General features: G+C 63.7%; 5 protein-coding genes across 5 annotated transcripts in view; 3 read left to right on the forward strand and 2 right to left on the reverse strand.

Moving 5' to 3' along the window:
- Window positions 1-4,761: 4,761 nt before the first annotated feature.
- EMIHUDRAFT_193867 (hypothetical protein) lies at window positions 4,762-7,660 on the reverse strand (the record flags this gene model as incomplete). The annotated part of the gene is made up of 5 exons (XM_005793902.1): window positions 4,762-4,809; window positions 4,943-5,014; window positions 5,293-5,364; window positions 5,465-5,533; window positions 7,655-7,660. 5 exons carry the CDS (start codon window positions 7,658-7,660, stop codon window positions 4,762-4,764), a joined length of 267 nt encoding a protein of 88 aa, XP_005793959.1.
- Window positions 7,661-11,718: 4,058 nt separating this feature from the next.
- EMIHUDRAFT_193870 (hypothetical protein) lies at window positions 11,719-12,591 on the forward strand (the record flags this gene model as incomplete). The annotated part of the gene is made up of 2 exons (XM_005793903.1): window positions 11,719-12,110; window positions 12,507-12,591. The coding sequence occupies 2 exons, from the start codon at window positions 11,719-11,721 to the stop codon at window positions 12,589-12,591; spliced, it is 477 nt and encodes a 158-aa protein (XP_005793960.1).
- A 674-nt stretch (window positions 12,592-13,265) lies between these two features.
- On the forward strand, window positions 13,266-14,987 carry EMIHUDRAFT_193871 (hypothetical protein; the record flags this gene model as incomplete). Its single annotated transcript, XM_005793904.1, has 2 exons — window positions 13,266-14,813; window positions 14,880-14,987. 2 exons carry the CDS (start codon window positions 13,266-13,268, stop codon window positions 14,985-14,987), a joined length of 1,656 nt encoding a protein of 551 aa, XP_005793961.1.
- A 40-nt stretch (window positions 14,988-15,027) lies between these two features.
- On the forward strand, window positions 15,028-16,041 carry EMIHUDRAFT_193872 (hypothetical protein; the record flags this gene model as incomplete). Its single annotated transcript, XM_005793905.1, has 1 exon — window positions 15,028-16,041. One exon carries the CDS (start codon window positions 15,028-15,030, stop codon window positions 16,039-16,041), a length of 1,014 nt encoding a protein of 337 aa, XP_005793962.1.
- A 2,852-nt stretch (window positions 16,042-18,893) lies between these two features.
- EMIHUDRAFT_460924 (hypothetical protein) overlaps window positions 18,894-19,520 on the reverse strand; it is a 3,770-nt gene continuing 3,143 nt past the window's right edge. The window contains exon 3 of the mRNA XM_005793906.1: window positions 18,894-19,187. Coding sequence (XP_005793963.1) covers window positions 19,032-19,187 — 156 coding nt within the window. The 3' untranslated portion in view covers window positions 18,894-19,031. The remainder of the gene's footprint in view (window positions 19,188-19,520) is intronic.

Genomic DNA, 19,520 nt, shown 5'->3' on the forward strand with positions numbered 1-19,520 from the left:
GCCATCGGCGGTGAGGGCGAGGCTGTGGAAGTCTCCAGCCGCGACGGCGACAACTCGCTGGCCAGCCAACGCCTCGATCTTCTTCGGCTGCCACTGGTCATGCTCGTCGCCGTGGCCCAGCTGGCCATAGTATCCCCGGCCCCAGCTCCAAACGGCGCCGCTGCCGGTGAGGGCGAAGCTGTGGTATGCTCCAACCGACACGCTCACGGCGCGCTCGCCCAGCGTCGAAGGGAGACGGGTCGGCGTGTTGAGCCGCGTCACGCCCTCACCATGGCCAAGGAGGCCTGGGTCGGTATTCGCATTGCCGCACGACGAGAGCCGCCCCTCGCCGACGATGAAGAGGCTGTGCGTATAGCCTGCGGCCGCCCTCGCGGGCGGGTTGGACTCGCATAGCAACGCCGAATAGCACAGCCACCGCACGGCGCAGCTCTCGCCCTCGGGCAGCGCCGGCAGCTCGAAGCCGCGCTCCTGCGCCCACAAGCGGATGCCCTCCAGCACAAGCGAGGCGTGAAAGAGCAGGGAGACGGCCGCGACGCGCGCGATGTCGGCGGGGTCGCAGTGAGAGAGGGCGCGCACGAGGAGCTCCGTGGGGAGGTCGAGGAGGCGGGCGGGCGGCGGCGTGCTTGGCGAGGGCGCGGCGGCGGCGGCGGAGGCGAGGCGGCGCGAGCGGCGGCGCGGGGACATCGCGAAGAAAACAAAACGCCGGGGCTAGGGGTCAGGGCTCTCTAGCCCGTACGACGAGAGTGGGACGACCGCGAGGTGGCATGAAGGCTGCAGCGAGAAGCGGCGAGAGACTGCGAAGAGAGATAGGAAGAGGCAGACTCCCTAGGGTGGGCGACGGATAGCGCACCACACACACCTCTCCTTAAAATCCCTGTGTGGTGGCGGCGTGCCGTCCTCCCATCCCTCCCTTGGGTTGTCTGGTTTCTTTCTTTCTTTTTTTTACGATTCACGCGACAGGCGTGGCGCGGGCGACGGCTTCCTCAGAAGCCGTCGCCCGCACCACAGGAGCAGTCACACCACTCCCACTCCGGCGCCCACCCACTCCCCACCCCGACATCCCCACCCCACCCCACAACCCAGCCCCACCCCGACCCGAGCAACCCCGCCCCAATCCGACCCGACCCGATCCACCCCGACCCGCCCCGCCCCGCCCCCCCCACCGGACCAACCCGCGAGCCGCTCCAGGCTTCGCCCCCCGCCCAACCGCCAACCCTTGGGCTGTAGCAGGTTTGCCTAGGGCGACTTCGACAGCGAGAGGACAGACGAGCAAGGGAGAAGACGACGTACAGACGGCGAGACAAACGGCGGTGGAAGCGGCGGCGGTCGAGATCTACAAATACCTGGGCACCCCGATAACCGCCCAGTGGCAGAAGGGGATGGAACCGGCGAGACAAAAAACGAGAAGGGAAGCGACGCGGCTAATGAAAATGGTGGGCGCGCTCACGCAATTAAATGCGGACGAGATGCAACGAGCGATGAACGCCGCGATGGAAGGGGTGGTCGGAGCGGCTGCAAGAGGGACCGTCATGACGATGGAGGACTGCGACGCCATCGAAGTTGCGAGGCGAGACGCGATAGAGCGACAGGGAGCAGGAACAGCATACCCGAAGGCACACCTATACGCGGCGGAGGAAGATGGTGGTGAAGGGAGCATGCACACGTATCAGGTAGCCACGGCGAGCTGGATGAGCACGATCGACAACATGCTCTCGGCACCAGAGGGACGACCCGCGGGGATGGTCGCGAGATATGCGCTGGCGAGGACGGCATGGAGACTGGGGTGCCGCGGCAAACACCCACTCGAATGGGACACGACATTCATACCCGACGGGCAACTAAATGAAGGAAACCTGATGGAGGCATACTACCTACAGCGGAATCGGGCAGGACTACGAGGCATGAGGACGTCGATGCAGATGAAAGACGGCCTCGATGATGACCTGTGGGAGATGACTGGCCAACAGGAAACAGTGCGGGGCCCACGACTATGGGAAGACAGCATGACCATGTGGAGGCGAGGCGCCCGACGGTGCACATACAAGAAGAGGCTCGCGGAGGTCGGATTGGTATGGTGGAGCGACGTGACAAACGAGAAGGGCGACGGATGGATGACGTGGACTGAGGCATCGAGGGTCCATGAGTTGCGGGGCAAGACAGATAAAGAGGACTACGAACAGCTACTAGGCGAGTTAAACGGACAGCCAGAGGCGACGACCGCACAATGGTTTGCGGGGAGGCACGAGCGATGGGACGAGGCAGGGCTAGAATGGAACAGAAGTGATCAGAGAATAGCCATCCGAATTGCGGCGGAAGCGTCGACAGAACAGAGGGGAGTCCGAAATGGACAAGTAAAGGGCGAAGACAAATGGACGTACGAACGAATCGACGGGGCACGACGAACGGGGGAGACGGGAGAGGACGCGACCGAACGGTGGGAGTACCTAATTAAATGGAAGGGCGCGACAAAACGGACATGGGAGCGCCACCGGACCATCGCGGCGATGGGGGGCGCGAAGCTAGAGGCGCTCAGGGAGGCGCAAGACACAAAATTAATACCGTTCAGCACCCGCGACCGCATCGAACGAGCGGCAACGAGAGGAGAGGCTGGTATGCGAGCAATGCTAACCGCAATCGACACCTGGGCGGACACGGCGGGGGCGCAGAGACCAAACGACGACACGCTGACCAGGATGTGGTCCACAATAAAACGACACGTCGAGGTTGCCTCCCACAGTGACGAGGCAGGACAACGCCAAGACAACATCAAAGAGAGCACGCGCAACGAGACCGAACGCGACAGACATAGCTCGGCGCTACCCTTCAGAACATTATACCTAGGCAAGGAGCCGAGCACAGAGAGCGACGCAGCAGATAGCGATGCACAGCAAGGCCAAGAAATCACATGGTCATATGGGGACTCATACAGGAGCCACCGCAAGGAGATGGGATACAAGGCGGGGACCAGGGCGGATCCGAACGCAATAACACCCCAGCAAGCGCGGACGGCATTCGCGAGATACTGCAAAAAGATAGACGTGACGAAGGAGGAGCTAGCGTGGAACTTTGGATGCATATCGGCAAGCCAAAATAACGAGCAGGAGGCTGTCCTGGTGCGTGAGCTAATCCTGAGCAACAATAAGCGACTGTACCACGGAGCACAGAGCGCAGCAGACAGGACGGCGGCGACGGCGGACATGGCAGAGACGAGTGTGAAACAAAGGGCGGCGGGCATGGAGGGCGGTAGCGACGGGGATGGAGACGGTGACGGTGGCGAGGGAGAGGAAGGGGGTCCATTAACACCAGACAGCGAGAGGGGCAGGGAGGAAAGGGGGAGAGAGGAAGCCAACGCGACGTGCGCAGAGGATGAGGATATAAACTGGGACGACGCAGCGGAGGGGATAGGCGAGGGAATCGAGGGACCGGAGGGCTTTCGCGACAGCGACGATGACGACGAAGAAAGGGGAGGGGACGGAGGGGCGACACACAGGAGGAGCGAAATCGCTAACGGCCCGAGCAGAGAGGGCGACGGCGGAGCACGAGGGAACAACGGAGACGCTACCGATGACGCGAACCGAGGCACGGACGCCGGCGGGGACGGGGAGGGCGACAGCGACGTCGAGGTTGACGCAACCGTATCGAGAGCGCCACCCAAAAAGGGGCGGACAGCCATGGAGGTCACCGAATGGAGGGCGAACGGCACGATGCGAAAAGGCAGGGCGAGGCGGATGGAGAAAGAAGTGCCGAGAAGGCCATGGTGGAGGGGAGGGACGGGAGGACGAAAGAAGGGCGAGGAGGACGAGCGGCCCGCACAGACCGCGAGCAGACAGCGCCTGCTGGCCATTTCGAGACATTCGCCAAGAACGCTAGCTACATGGGAGGGCTTCGTGAAGGATGGATTGAAAAACATTCGAACAAAGAAGAGGCGACGGGAGGAACCGGCGGAGGATGCAGTGACGTGAGACACACACACACACACACACACACACACACACACACACACACACACACACACACACACACACACACACACACACACACACACACACACACACACACACACCGCTCACCCACGCGCACTGGGCCTTGCACTTTGAATGCCGTGGGGCTCCTGTCGTCAGACGTGGAGACGCGAGGGTTGCCCCCCCTTGCCCCACCACCTCGTGTGTGTGGAGAAGTTTACCTTACCTTACCTTACCTTAGCACGTATCTGACAGCCTGACAGCAGAGTCTGACAGGTGAGGTGACCCGTCGCTGTCAGGCCCTAACGTGACAGCCTGACAGCTGCCCGACAGCCCGACACAGCACGCAGTGGCCTGTAGGTAAAGCCGTAGCCGACAGCAGCGCTGATACAGCCCGACAGCAGCACAGACCGTACTGCATACACAGACCCCGTAGAGCCTCTTTCTTGTGCCCCGTGAGAGGGTGTAGCAAAACTATTACATGCAAAGACATGTGAGTGTGGTCCATGTAGGCATGGGTTGGTCATTCGATTCTGTGGAGTCCGCGCCAACCTCTGTGCGCAGACCGGCTTCTTCAAGCAGCCGTGCTGGTGCACTTTCCTCTGGCTGACACCTATGTCCAGGGTGGCGCGTTGCTGGAGGAGCCGGGAGAGAAGGAGGATGATCCAAACGGCACACCCGATGCTGAGCCGGCCGAGCTGACCGCCATGGGCGCACAGGATGCTGCAGATGCCGAGGCCGTGGCGGGCGGGACTAGCAGAGCAGGGGCTGCTCCCACCGGCACTACTGCCCGTCTCGATCAGCAGGTGTAGAGCCCCACGTTGCAGGTGGCGGGCTTGGGGTCGACCTGAGGCAGGGGAGAGGGTCCGGCAAGCCCGCTTTCACCGCTGCAATGGGACGCCATTTTCCGCAGTGCGGTGCAGGGCGGTGCAAGGAGGGGAGGCAATGCGGAGGGGGCGGGAGAGGGGAGAGGAACGCACGATGATGTTCCACCACGACCCGCCCCCCAGGCTGGGCATCGTCAGAGAGGCGAGGTTGGGGTTGTCCAGCACCTGTCGCGGTGGCGAGGTCGCGGGGCTGGGCAGCGGTGCGGTTGAGGGCGGTGCGAGGAGGGGAGGCAGTGCGGGGGGGCGGGATAGGGGGAGAGGCGCGCACGATGATGCCTCCTTGGGCATTCGCTTCCTCCAGGTTGGGCATCGCCAGCGAGACGAGGTTGGTGTTGTTCTTCACCTGTCGCGGTGGCGAGGGGCGCGGGGCTGGACAGTGGTGTGGTGTGGGGCGGTGCGAGGGAGGCAGTGCGGAGGGGCGGGAGGGGGGGAGAGGCGCGCACCGAGATGATGCCTCCGTCCACGAGAAACAGGTTGTTCATCGTCAGAGAGGCGAGCTTGGCGTTGTTGTGCACCTGTCGCGGTGGCGAGGGCGCGGGGCTGGTCAGCGGTGCGGTGTAGGGCGGTGAGGGAGGGGCTAGTGCGGAGAGGCGGAAGAGGGGGAGAGGCGCGCACGTCGATGTATCCGTACAGGTCACTCAGGTTGGGCATCGCCAGCGAGGCGAGGTTGGTGTTGCCCCTCACCTGTCGCGGTGGCGAGGGCGCGGGGCTGGGCAGGGGTGCCGTGCAGGGCAGTGTGCGAGGAGGGGAGGGCTAGTGCGGAGGGGCGGGCGGGGAGGGGGGGGGGGGGGGGGGGCAATTCGCCTCTTGGGTGAGGACATCTCGGGCAATCTCGGCTAAAGACTGCCAACGGACTACTGCAGAGAGGACTACTGGCCCCTATTACTGGAGACTGGGCAGAGGACTACTGTTACTGCGGGCTGGAATTACTGGGCACTGGGGAGACTGGGCAGAGCACTACTATTACTACTGGTTACTGGAGACTGTGCAGAGAACCCCCCCGCATTATTACTGGTTACTGGAGACTGCGGACTACGCTACTGCAGACTGCAGAGTGCTGCAGACGTTTCTCACATCTCTCCTTCGCTGCCGCGATACTCGGACTGTAGCGGGGCGACGCTGAGAGCGTCGCCCCGCTACAGCGGGGCGGGTTCGCTCTCTTGCCGGGAGAGAGGGCAGAGAGAAGGAGGCGGGCTGCGCGGGACTCACGGGCAATCTCACTCGGCTGATTACAGCGCATCGTGTTTGGGCCACATCAAGTGACGGAGAGCGATCTTTGAGGGGGAATGGAGAGAAAGAGGGGCTCGTGGGGGCCGCGCCTACTCGCAGCGTTCGAGCTCGAGGTCCAGCTCGCAAGAAGCCGCGGCGGCTCCCCTCGCTCACGTTGTTTTGGATCTGCGGGCGCACGGCGACGGCGGCCGAGCGTCAGCAGCTAAAATGGGATGCGCATGGTGCAGGCTGGCGCGGGGCAAGGGTGGGGAATGAACAGCAGCGGACGCGTCTCCCGCCCCTCAATGTCAGCGGCGGCACCTGCGAGCGGGAGGGAGCAGGCGGTGCGAGGCCGAGGGGCACCGACGGGCGGCGAGCGAGGGCGCATCGCACGTGCGGGAGCGGGCGGCGTGGGTTTCGTGAGCAATAGGCGTCGCGGGGATCCAGCCGTGCAGCGCGCGGCTTCATTGGAGGCGCGGTGCCGCGGGGCAAGCGCGAGAGGCAGCGGAATAGGGCAAGCCATCGCCTTTTGAGTTACAAACGCAGCGTTCGTTTATCTTTTTTTGAGCTAGGGGCACCCCCTAGCTGCAGGCAGCTAGCCCATGAGGAGAGCGTCCATAGACACCTCACTAGACCCCACATACGGTCTCGTCCGTGCCTAGCAGGCCGGTGAGATTGCTAGAGGTGGAGCATGCTGCTCTAGCCTCACATGTCACTTCCTGTTGTCTGTTGTTTGAGTTGTGCCCTTGTTTGTGCCCTTGGCACCGTGGAGTGCTGGGGGGGGCGACAGGAAGGATGTGGCGCTGAGTTATGTGTACGCCGACTCAGGGTGTGTGGCAGCCAGCTGGCTGTGTGTCTTGTGAGCCTGTTTGTGTCTGTGTGTCGCTCGTGCGTGTCGTCATCATCTGTCTAGCGTCCACCCATACCGCGTTGGTGTCCAGTCCGAGCCTGGCTGTTCTTCACCTTTCTACCTACCTACCTACCCCCTGAGCTTGTCCTAAGACAAGTAGGCACCAGATATGGCCTGAGACGGGTCTTCGAGCAGGAACACAGGCCGTTCATGCTCGCCATCAAAGCTCAAAGACAAAGCAGCTGCGTCATCCGGCGGCCGCCTGCGCTACTCGAGTAGAAATGATCGGCGCCAGAGCCGGGAGGTGCGCGCGGTCGGTCGCGGGGGAGCGCAATGCGATGGCCTGAGCGAGGACGCCTCTGTGCGCCCGCGCGTTAGCCATGTCTGGGGAGGTGAACGCGTCCTGTTGAGTGGTGGGATGTCGTGTGTGTGGGTGTTCGCCGCCTATATGCTCTATCCTGCGGCAAGACGGACGTGTTTTGACAATCAAAATCTACCTCAAAATTTGCGGCCGCCCCTCCGTCTGGGGGGGCGACCCCCCCATCTTTGTTTACCGATGCGTCCTAGAATGCAAAAACGCATTCTAGGACGCACTTTTCATCTCAAAGATACCATGTGTCTCGGGTACACAGGGCATTCTAGGATGCGATGGCTGTCCTGGAGATAGCCGCGCCGTGTCTTTTGTTACGCGTTCCATCTTAGACGCCACAAGCATCTATAGATGCACAGCTGTTCTGAGATGGCACTTGCATACTAGATCACATTTTACTATACTTGGACAGGGAAGCGTCTCAGGAGACACCGTGTGTCGGGTGCACCGGGCACCGAGGGCGGAGGGGGGAGCAGGGAGCCAGGGAGCACGAAAAGGCGGTGTGATCTCTCGGCACCCCCTGGGGGCCCTGCCTTGAGTGCTCGTGTGAGGTCTCTCCTCGCGGCCTGCCCCTCCTGGAGAACCAGGTTCTCAGCACCGCGCATGCATCTGCTCGCGCCACGAGCTCTGGGCGCAAAGACCAAAGTTGCATGCACTGCTTACGACGATCCGACGGCGACGCCGCCTCCCCCCCCCACCAACCAGTTTGCGCGGCAGGTAGCGGGGCCAGTTCGAGGCTGAGGGCGTGGGCGTGCGCCTAGACACGGAAGACAGCGTACTTCCGAGAGTCGGCCAGCGGCGCGGTTTTTCTTGTTTGACTTGGCGATTTGAGGGACCGGGCATCCCGACTCGCTCGGTGAGCTGTCGCCCACCAGCGCGCGGCGACCGCGCGCACACCGTGCCCGCCGGCTCGCCGCCCTCCTCACCACCCGTCGGCGCTGTCCGCAGGCATGTGAGTCAGAACGGCGACCGCGCAGCGCGCACGGGTGTCTTGCTCGCCACCACCCTCTCGCCCCCGCTCCGTGACCGCCGCCGCCCGCGCCACCGCCGCCGCCAACACCGCCTCGCGCCTCGCGCCTCGCTCTCGCCGCCCCCGCCGCCCGCCCTCGACCTCGCGACGGCGTCCTTCTGGGGATCTGCGGGTGGCTTGCCCGCCTCGCCGCCGCCCCCACAGCGTGACCGCTTCCGCCGCCCCCACAGCGTGACCGCTTCCGCTCGATCGGTGAGCCGTCGCCCACCACGCGCGCTCTCACGGCGACCGCGGGCCGCTCATCGCCTCCGCCACGTCGCAGGTGTTTGATCTGGGCAGGAAGCGGCGCTGGTGACGGCAACCGGCAGCCACGTGCACGGAGTGCTAAGCGAGGTGCCTGTGTCCAAGTCTGAGTAGCCCGTGGCCGTGAGTGGCGTCAGGGGCAGTGTTCTGTGACTGTGTCCTGTGCGTGCTGTTCAGTGTGAGTCGGTGCAGCGGTGGGCCTGCTGCCGCTGCCACACGTGAGAGCCGCTGTCCGTGCCCCAGCACGTTGCGCGGAGAGGCTATAGGGCGCCCACCCACGAGTGCTCGGGTGGGCGCGCCGCGGCTGTGCGAGTAGTAGCGCAGCAGCCGCGGCGCACAGCCGGGGGCACGGCCCGCCGCGCGTTTTCGTTTTCTTTTTTGTTTTTATACGTGCGTGTATTTCTTGAGATCCACACGCTGTTCAAAATATGCGCGCGTCTTCTGAGACACGCGCTGTTCACAGTATGCACGGCGCGTCTTTTGAGACAGCAACGCCAATCGGAGATGCCGCGAGCAATTCGGGATGCGCGGAGCAACTAATATAGACTCGCGCATCTTAGGATGCTCGAGCATACCGAGGACAGCGAGCGTCTAAGTAGGAGGCCTACTAGACGCACTCTAATCCAGAGACGCATTCGGTAAACAAAGATGGGGGGGTCGCCCCCCCAGACGCTCGAAATTTGCTGATCAAAATTTGCGGTGGCCCGGATGCGGATCGAAACCTGTGGTTTGGCCAACGTGTGGGGTGTGGCATTGTGGCTGTACGAATCTGTACGTCAACGTCGCGGCCACAATCTGAGCTAGCGAGTCACGCGCCGTGCGCGTTTTTCGGGCTACATATCCGCTGGTGGTGCATGGAACAGCAGCTACAACACAGCACTGTCTCAAGCCATGGACTCGATACGTACATTTCAATGCAGAGCTCAGAGCCAGAAGCCCATATTACGTAGGCGCGATGTGACATGGAAGTCCGTTCAACTGGTGCGCACGCCGTGTATGATCTCGGTCTGGGTCAGCTTCCCGTCCTCGAGATGAAGGATGGTCTGCACGCAACTGTCCGCGCCGGTCAGCACGATCGAGCCGCAGTCCAGGCGCGTCGCCACGGCCTCCTCGCCCTGCCCGCACTCGGCGCAGCTGCTGTCCTCGGTCCGGCTCACGAGCAGGGTGTCGCGGCCGACCTGGTGGAACTTGTATTCAAACGGCAGCCCCATGGCGTCGAACTTGACCACGCCGCCGCCGATGTGCTGCCCGCGGAGCGTCACCTTGCGCTCGCCCGCTGTCAGCGTCGTCGTGCAGTTCTCGCCGTCCACCTCCCACTCGACGGTGCGCAGCCGGTCCTCCTGCCGTTCAAAGCCTATGCCGCTGAAGATCATATAGTTGTTTGTCCAGGTCCCGCCCACGAAGCGCGAGATCACCGGGAAGGGCTCTTCCGACATCGCCGCCGCCGCCCCGCCGCGGTAGCGCATCACCGGCCGGGAGAAGAGCCGGGAGACGAGCTGGGGCGCGAACGCGTTCGCGCAGGGGAGGAGAAGGAGGGCCAGGGTGCGGGCGAGAAGAAGCCGCGTCCGTTCTGCAGGCTCCATGTCAAACTTTGGTCCCATTCACAGCCTCGAGTCGATAGGCGATTCGATACGGGACCCCTCGATCGTGGTCTCGCCCCTTGAGTGAAAACCTGACCGCCAGAAAACGGTATGGCGGGTGGAGTGCTCTCTACTGCCGCGGCGCCCCTGTCGGTTCGGAGGCGCCCGGCGGCCGCGCGCTTGGTGCCGACGTCAACCGGCTGCTCTCGCGGCGCCGAGGCGTGCCGCTTTGGTCACGTCTCGCGCGCTGCGAGGTGTCTTTTGGCATGTGAGCGCTCGCCAGAGACGCCAGGAAGCTCGCCTTCCTTGCCTGCGGCCGCGGGCGAGCGGGCGGGCACGCATGGCTCGGCGACGCTCCACGCGGGTCTTCGAGCTCGCGGCCCGCGACGAGCCAGCATGGCTCGTCGCTCGACGGGAGCCTGCCCAGTGTGCTCTCGGCACTCTGTACAGCCTCGATAAGCTCTCTGGGAAGGCCTACAGGGCCAGAGCGGGCCGCCTCGGGCGAGATGGCGCGCTGAATGCTACCATGACTACGAGCTCTCCGATCGGGTCGCCGGCAGCGGGCTCGCGCGACGTGCTGCTCGACGGCAGGCCGCTCCCCACCCTTTCAACAGTGTCTTTTACATCGCTTCTCTCGCTGCAACCGCCTGCGGGGGCCGGCGCCGGCCGCCTCGCTTCGCCAGCGCTGCCTACGACTGTGACATGCGTGTCGACTCGCCGCCCGCATCGCCTGCGACGGGCCCGCGTGGCGCGCTGCTCGTGGGGAGCGTGCTCAGCAGGCTGTGCAGCGCAGCCTGACTCACTCAGAACGCTGCTGATGCGGCGTGGGGCCGCCGGCGGCGCAGCTGCCGCGCACGCTGCGCTGTGAGACAGACGGCGCCATCGGCGGCGATGGCGAGGACGTGCGCACGTGCCACTCTCCAGAGATAAACCTCCGCAAGAGACTAGAGAGAGTCAGGCCGCCCGCAAGAGAGTCAGCTGTCAGGCCGCGCACAGCGCGAACTCTCGCCGTATACTGAGCACTTGGAGCACTTCGAGTGCAGTCATTAATTAACCGCACATCCCACAGGGCCGGGGAGCTAAGAAGCGCACCCAGCGGGCCGGATGATTGGCATCGGGTTGCGGGCAAGAGAGCCCTAGCCCTGGGGGTGCGCGTTCGCAGGGCAAGGGCCGTAAAGTAAACACGGGTCTCCGAGGGTTGGCTCCGTGTACCGGGTTTGAGCCTACCTAGCGCAGCGCGAACTCGCCGTCTGAGCCTAGCGCAGCGCGAACTCGCTCCTGTTCATAGCTGCGCAACCCTAGCCGCGCTCCATTTTTTCTTATCAGCCTTTCTGTGAACTGTGAGCAGGTGAGCACGCACTACTTCTACTCCTCAAAACGGACTACTTCCTTACTCGCCGTGAAGTTGTCTGCGAGGCAAAGACGACCGCCGCCTGCTGGCGCGGCGCCTAGATGAGCGAGGCAAAAGAGATCTCGCCCATCGAACAGCCAGAGTCCGCCACCATAGCAGCCAAAGACCGCGACGACTCGGTCGCCTCCGAGATGGATGGTCGTGACTCCCGGATAGCAGAGCTGGAGAAGGCTCCTATGCTGGACCCCGAGAAGGGCAGGGTGGAGAAGTCGGACACGTCGAGCCCAGAGACGCCAGCAGCTGCAAAGAAGGAGGAGAAGAACAAGGCGGCCGACGCGGCCGCGTTCGCCTTCTGCTTCGTCGGGCTGCAGGTCTCCTACCTCACCTGGGGCTTTGTGCAGGAGAAGGTCATGACCAAGGAGTACACGACTGGCAAGTTTCCGTCAGCCACGTTCTGCGTCTTCTCGAACCGGGTGCTGGCCATCGTGGTGGCGATGGCGGCGATGGGCATCCAGCACCGCTCGCTCAAGATCCCCGCTCCCTTCTACGCCTTTGCCCCCTGCTCCATCTCAAACACCCTCTCCTCCTACGGGCAGTACGAGGCGCGCTCTCCCGCGAGGCCCGCACCGTGCTGAGGAGGAACGCACAGAGACTCGCAACTCCCGCCTGCCGACGCCGGCCGGCGGAGACGCTGCGCCCGCGCCCGCGCCTTCCTCTCCTCCCCTCCCCATCCCTCCCCGTACCTCTCGCCACCGCCACACACACCTCTCGCCACGGCAGCGCACACCTCTCGCCACACCTCTATCCACACCTCTCGCCACACCTCTCGCCACACCTCTCGCCACACCTCTCGCCACACCTCTCGCCACACCTCTCGCCTCGGCCGCGCAGGCGCTGCACTACGTCTCGTTTGGGCTGCAGACCCTCTCCAAGTCGACAAAGGCGCCGCAGACCGCCGCCCCGCACCGCGCCCCGCACCCCAGGTCATCTCAAACTTCGCATTTGGCCACTCGCTGGGCATCAGCGGGTGGGCCGCCGCCAGCGTCGTCTTTGCGACGCTCTTCTACCGCGTCTACAGGTCCCAATTAATGATTAATGCAGAGAAGTAGTCATGATTTAACAATAGCTCTTCTGCCGCGTCTACAGGCCTTGAACGGTAGATGCCACCAACGACCATGAATCACTGTTGGTGAAGGTCGTGTGAGCTGACCCCCTCCCCCTCCCCCTCCCCCTTCCCCGCCTACAGAAGCGCAAAGTCGCGGAAAGGCTGAGCCCGGCTCGGCCGAGTGGCGCGGCCCCCTTCTATGCCGCGCCCGCTGCGCGAGGAGGAGCGAAGGGGGGGGAGGGCTCTGTGTGTGCTGTCGGAGTGGAGTGTCGGTCAGGGACGCTCTCTCATGCCGTGTCTCGATGCCGTGTCCGAAGCACACCTGAGGATCGGTCGCGTCGAGCCGGCCGTGACTGCTCCTCACGCTCGTGGGGAGTGGGTCGCTGGAGTCGCCGGTCTCGCTCGCAAACTGCGGGCTCCGAGTGGCACTGTCAGTGGGCAGTATCTCTCCAGAAGCCCCGCGCTCGCGCTTCCCGCCGGGGTCTCGTTGTGGCTTGTGCGTCGCGCGGGTCTTGCACCACTCACGCGTCTCTTACCGTTTTTTGATCTGCGCACCGCCGGTAAAAATAGCGCCGGAGGACTCCCTATTAGCCATTTTGCTTTTTGGCAAGGCATGCTGGCAGCCACTGACTCACGCCGGTGCCGGAACTCGGCCGTCCATCAACTTTTCGCTGCATCATGGTGGACCTCGCAAGGCTGGCCGAGCTGAAGAGGCTGCTCAACGACGGGACGCTGACTCGGGAGGAGTTTGAGGCGCTCAAGCAGAAGGAGTTGCAGGCGGACGGCACCGACCGCGGCTCCGACCGCGGGTCAGACTGTGCCTCGGAACGCTCCGCCTCGCCCGCGCCAGTCATCGGCGCGCCTGTGTACGGGGCAGCCACTGGCAGCGCAGTGCCGGGCGCGCCTGGAGCCTCGAGCACGCCCGCCCTCGCCGAGATGGGCGAGATCTTCAGGAAGGAACTCGGCGTCGCGGGCACCAACCTGGTTGAGATTGTTGAGGCGAGCTGCGTCGCGCTCGGAGTGTCAGTCAAGGGGAAGAGCCTCGCACAGCAGGCAAACGAGTGCTGGCGCATCCTGCAGTCCCCTGCTGGAGCACACCTCCCAGCGGGCCGGGCGTCGGCGGGCGCCTGCAGTGGTTCAAAGCACGTGGGAGGGATGAAGACCACCGATCCGTTTGCGGTGCCGACGGCTCACGACGACCCGCACGAACGCATTGCCGAGAGGCTTTCGCGTGCACGGGCGAGTGCTGCGTCGTTTGCTTCGAGGCGATCATCGACTCGTGTGGCTCCGGCCATCACGGAATCGGCATCCTCTGCTTCGTCTGGCCTTGCGGTGGATACTGAAGCAGGGCAAGTGCCGCCTCGGGACCGGGCAGAATCGGAGGGCGAGCGGCTGTCCAGCTCACGGACATCGACTGCGAGGTCCACTGCCGAAGAGCAGTCCAGCTCGCAGTCGTCTGCTGCCGAGCAATCGAAGAAAACGACTCGGGAGGCGGGCGAGCCGCCGAAGCAGAAGCTCTCGCAGTCGTGGTGCCCTCTGACGAATCGCAAAGCCACCGCCAAGCGCTTTGGAATCGCACTCTTGATCTCCTTGATCTTGCTTGCCCTCGCGGGCGCGCTTGCGTTTGCGATCTACGTTGGGACGTGCCGCAGGGCGCAATCAGTGTTTACAAGCCGAGAAGATCTCAGGCGAGCAATCGAGCTCTACGACTTCGATGAGGGCTTTTGCGATTCGCTCCATGGTGGCAGAATACCGATGAACGCGTGGGACGTGTCGGCCGTGACCGACATGCACGACCTGTTCACTAACCACGAGGAAGCCTCCGAGTTCAACCAGGACATGGTCATCAGCGCGTGGAATGTCTCGGCGGTCACCGACATGCGCTACATGTTCTACCTGGCCGACTCCTTCAATCAGGACATCAGCGCGTGGAACGTGTCGGCAGTCAGAGATATGAGCTACATGTTCTCCTGGGCCACCTCCTTCAACCAGGACATCAGCGCGTGGAACGTGACTGCAGTCACCGCCATGAGCTGGATGTTTTTCTACGCCCGCTCCTTCAACCAGGACATCAGCGCTTGGAACGTGTCTGCGGTCACCGACATGCGCAGCATGTTCGCTGGCGCCGACTCCTTCGACCAGGTCCTCTGCTCGGATGCGTGGCGCGCCTCGAAGGGCAAGGCGTCACAGAGCTACATGACATGTACATGTTCTCTGGCACGAACGGTGCAGGCATCTGTGAATGAATGTGGGCTCTGAGTTTGCCACCGAAGCCTCGCTGTCTGTCTGCAGGACGCTGTCTGTCTGCAGGACGTCTGTGTGACCGCAAGCGTGATGGCCGCCGTCCCACTTTTGCTTATCGAAGGCGTCTTGCAGCGAGCACGAAGTGTGAACGCGTAATAGGTTTTCTTCTGCGTTTCGCGCCCCCCGTGCGCGCATTATGCCAAAGCGCCCGCCAGCCACGACCGCGACGTGCTCGCCGAAGAAAGGGAAGACCGCCGTCGTCAACCCGCTTCGCGATGAGGACAAACTGAAGTTCGCGATGAAGTCGGCGGCGGAACACTTTTGGCAACGGAAGGAGCCTTTCACGTGCGTGCAGTGGGGCCAGCAGGTCTACGCGGAACTTGGCTACCATGATTTTGCCGTCAACGACGCAGGGTCGCGCATCAAGCTGAATGGCAAATTGAGGGAAGAAGCATTCGACAGCGCGGGCTCCGAAGCAGCCAAGTGGCTCAGACGCAACCGCGTCAAGCGCGATGCAGACAAGATCGGCGCGCTGCCGGCGCTTCCAGGGCCGGTGCCGCAGAGCGCAGAGGTACCGGTGCCCACGCAGCAGGCTCTGCAGGCGCAGGCGCAGGCGCAGCTGGAGGCAGTCGACGTCAGCGCTCTGTACGAGAGCGGCGCGCTGCTGATCCCGAAGCTGCTCACGCAGCAGCAGGCGCGCGAGTGCCTGGGTGCGCTGAGCAACGAAGAGGCGTTAGAGAAGCGCGAGACTCACCTGCGCCGGTCCACCGGCAATGGCGCGGCGGGGTCGTACTTCACGATTCGCCAGGGCCAGGAGCCGCCGGCGCTGCAGGCGATCATCGAGGCGCTTCGCGACTGGCCAGCCCTGGAGCCGTCGCCGACACCGGCGCAGCGCGACTCGCTGCTGCTGCGCTACGGATGTGGTGGAATCAACTTTGCCCACCAGGACCAGGGCGACTTTGCGTGGCAGGCCGTGCTGCTTCTCAACCCGCCCTCCGAATTCGAGGGCGGCGCGCTCTATGTCACGGACGTCAACGAGTCTCCGCTGTCGCGGCGGGAGGTGCCCTTTGAATGCGAGGGCGACGTGATCGTCTTCGCTGCCAACAGCACGGCGCCGCTGAAGAAGAAGGGCCGCAACATGTACCACGGAATGACGGAGGTGACGCGCGGACAGCGCTTCGCCATCGGGATGTTTCAGGGGGCAGGGTAGTAGAAGAAGAGCTTGTTTCGCCCTCTTACTTAGTAAGCTCCCCCGCGCACCCTGACACCCTCGCCTTCCAATCTTCTTGTCCTCTTCATGCTGCATGGAGGGGTCTGGTTACCGCGAGTTCATGTGACGGCCCTATTACGTCTGCCCCTAGTACTATAACCCCTAGACCAAAACCGGCCTCTCTGTCCAACAAGCCTCTCTTATCTTACCTTCTGCCCCCCCCTCCTGCGACCCCCCAGGCTAGATGGAGTAGTCACAGATAAGCCGGATGAAGATTCTGCCCCACACAGCACCTTACCCCTTCACCCTCGCCTCGCTGCTTGGTGTTTCTGAACACGTAGACGACCACGCTGTGGGGGTTGTGTGCGGGTTGTGTCTGGGAGGGAGGGAGTGGGGTGCAGGTTGCTCACCCACGGCACCGGGCCGGTGCTTGCACTTTGAATGCCGTGGGGCTCCTGCCCGTGTCCCGGGCGTGGAGATGCGAGGGTCGCCCCCCCTTGCCCCACCACTTTGTGTGTGTGGAGACGTTTACCTTACCTACCTTACAAGCCTCTCTGTCTCCCTTTAAAGTCTGGGCTGGGACCGGACACAAGTCACAACTAAAGTTTGGGCTATCTCTCCGCCGCCGAGAGGGCTCTCAAAGCTCCGCCTTTTTTATTCTGGGCGCGTACTCCGGGATCCTTGGACAGATGTTGCACGAATGCGGGCAACCTGTGTCACCCGAAATCCATAGTGTCACTCTTATGTTTTTTTTTTGCAAATTTGCGAAGTGCGGCTTCGGTGTGCATTTTTGCGGCTTCGGTGTGATTTTTTGCGGCTTCGGTGTGATTTTTTGCGGCTTCCGTGTGCGTTTTTGCGGCTTCCGTGTGCGCCCGTCGCTTACCTGCCCGCGACGACGCTGCCCGCCTTTGCCGCGCCAGCCGCCGGCTTGCTGCAGCCGCAGCGCGCGGTGCCCGACCACCGGCGCGCCCGCCCGCTCGCCTTCTCGCGCCGCCTCTCCGCGCAAAGCCGCTCACGCCGCGCGTACTCAGCCATCGGCGCGACATCACCCCCGCAGGCACCTCGCGACGGGTCGGCGCACTCGTGTGGCTCAACGCGGACCTACGGAGCGACTCCGCCGCGCGGCTTGGCGCTGCCCATGGCAGCAACAGGTGCCGCCCCACCACCCGCCTGCTGCCAGGGACTTACTTACGTCCCCTCCCCGCGCGTCCTCTCCGCGCACCCCACCGACCCACGATGGAGAACGGCGCAGTCGTCCACGCGAAAGTGATAGCGCCGGCTCCTAGCGGCGGAATCATCGACAAGGAATTGGTGGCGATGATTCCGCACCTCAAGGAATTGGTGGCGATGATTCCGCACCTCAAGGAATTGGTGGCGCTGAAGGAGGCCGGTGCGCTCACGGAGGAGGAGTTCGCCGCCGCAAAGACCAAAGCCCTCGCTGAGCCGCCCACCAAGGTGCCAGTCGACGCCAATGCACCGCACTCTTTCATCCCGTCCGAGGTGCGGCAATTGGTGGAACAGCTGCGCGGACCGATTGGGCTGACGGAGGCGGCCGCATTGGCGCTGTGCAACCTCAATCGCGAATACAGCAACCAGGTGGCGTTCGCGGAGGCGGGCGGCATCCCGCCGTTGGTGGCGATGGCTCGCGACGGCACGGACCAGCAGAAGATGTGGGCCGCGGCGGTGCTGGAGAGCCTCACTGTCACCCACTCCGGAACTGTCAACACCGCCAACCAGGCGGCGATTGCGAAGGCGGACGGGATCGCGCCGCTCGTGGCGATTGTGCGCGGCGGCAAGGAGGGACCGACGGAGAAGGCCGCGAGGGCGCTACAGCGCCTCGCTTACGAGAACGTCGATAACCAGGCGGCGATTGCAAAGGCGGGCGGCATCGACGCGCTGGTGGCGTTGGCTCGCGGAGGCATGGCGGAGCTGGCCGTGGGGATGCTGAGCGACCTCGCTTCGGGCCAGCCAGCGACTGGGGTATCCAACGCCGACAACAAGGAGGCGATTGTGAAGGCGGGCGGCATCGACGCGCTGGTGGCGCTGGTTCGCAAAGGCACGACGAGCGCTGTACGGCATGCAGACGCTGGTGGAGCTTGGCTCGCAAAGGACGCCGCGTACCTGCTGGGGACCCTCGCTCGGGACAGCGCCGACAGCCAGGTGGCGATTGCGAGGGCGGGCGGCATCGACGCGCTGGTGGCGCTGTATTGGCTTAAGGAAATGTTCTACACCCCCGAGGGTCCAGGGTACGTACGCTGGAAGCCAGGTTCCCTGGAAGCGGACACAGCGCTGCGTGCTCTCGGCTGCAAGCGTGGGTTCTTCGTCTGGACGACCCCCAAATGTCTTCGCGAACACATACCGGCAGCTCGGGCCGCCGCCGTCCCGCAGCTCGGCGGCGGGGGGCCGCGCAAGAAGGCGATCGAGGAGGCGAAGCAGCGCGAGCGCAAGCAGCGGCGCTAATGTAGTGGTGTCGCTTGCATCATGAAGTTGCTCCTCCCCGCGGTGAGCTCCGAGATGCTCCGCGGTACGTTGTGCATAGCTGGTTAGGGATAGTTCAGTAAGGTCACACTGTCTCGACCAAGTGCTCCAGCCTCCACAAGTCGACAAGTGCTCCCCCACACCAGTGGAAGAATGGTCATCGCGTCGACAAATGCGGGGCGCCGGGGGGGTCTGGATTTCTACATTTCTGAGCCAATCGAGGACCCGCCCCCGGCAGCCGCACCCGGCTGGGCGCCACCCACTAGACCCCGCGCCGAGACCGCCGTGTGGCCGTGCGGGCGCGCAGTGCGCACACAGCGCCGCAGTGGCCTGTGAGCCCCCCGGCCAACACTCCCCGGTAAAAAAACGATCTCGAGTCCTGGACTCCATCCTCCCCCTCAAAACACAACACGTGGGGATCATGGTGTGAGAGAGCGGCAAAGTCGCAGAGACGGAGGAGAGAGGTCCCGGCTCCGGTTCCGAACGGTGAGACTGTGCGCGAAACGCGGCCCTCAGCTGAGCTGGTGGGGCTTCATCAGCAAGTGCGGCTTCTGCACCGTCATCGACTTGTGGACGGCTTGCCAGAAGGAAGAGACGGTGACGGCGACGTCGTGCTGGTTCACCTTCTCCTTGGAGAAGGCGTACTTTTCGACGTTCCAGCTCTTGACCTACGGCCGCGAAAGGCGCCGGAGTCACGGGTGTGAGTCAAGGGTGTGAGTCAAAGGGTGTGCGTTAAGGGTGTGCGTCAAGGGCTCGCGCTGAGGGACAAATGGCGCTAGCCTTCCGACGAGATATGGGGAGATGTGGGGAGATGTGGGGAAAAGTCCTCGAAGCTCCACATCTCGGCTCCTCTCGGCTCCTCTCGGCTCCTCTCGGCTCCTCTCGGCTGGTCTCAGCAAAGCTTGATCTCGGCTTTAACTCTCGGCTTGAATCTCGGCTTGAATCTCGGCTTGAATCTCGGCTACATCTCGGCTGCATCTCGGCTCATCCCGCGCCAGCTG

This window comes from Emiliania huxleyi (assembly GCF_000372725.1).
Source record: "Emiliania huxleyi CCMP1516 unplaced genomic scaffold EMIHUscaffold_1, whole genome shotgun sequence".
Taxonomy (NCBI): Eukaryota; Haptophyta; order Isochrysidales; family Noelaerhabdaceae; genus Emiliania; species Emiliania huxleyi.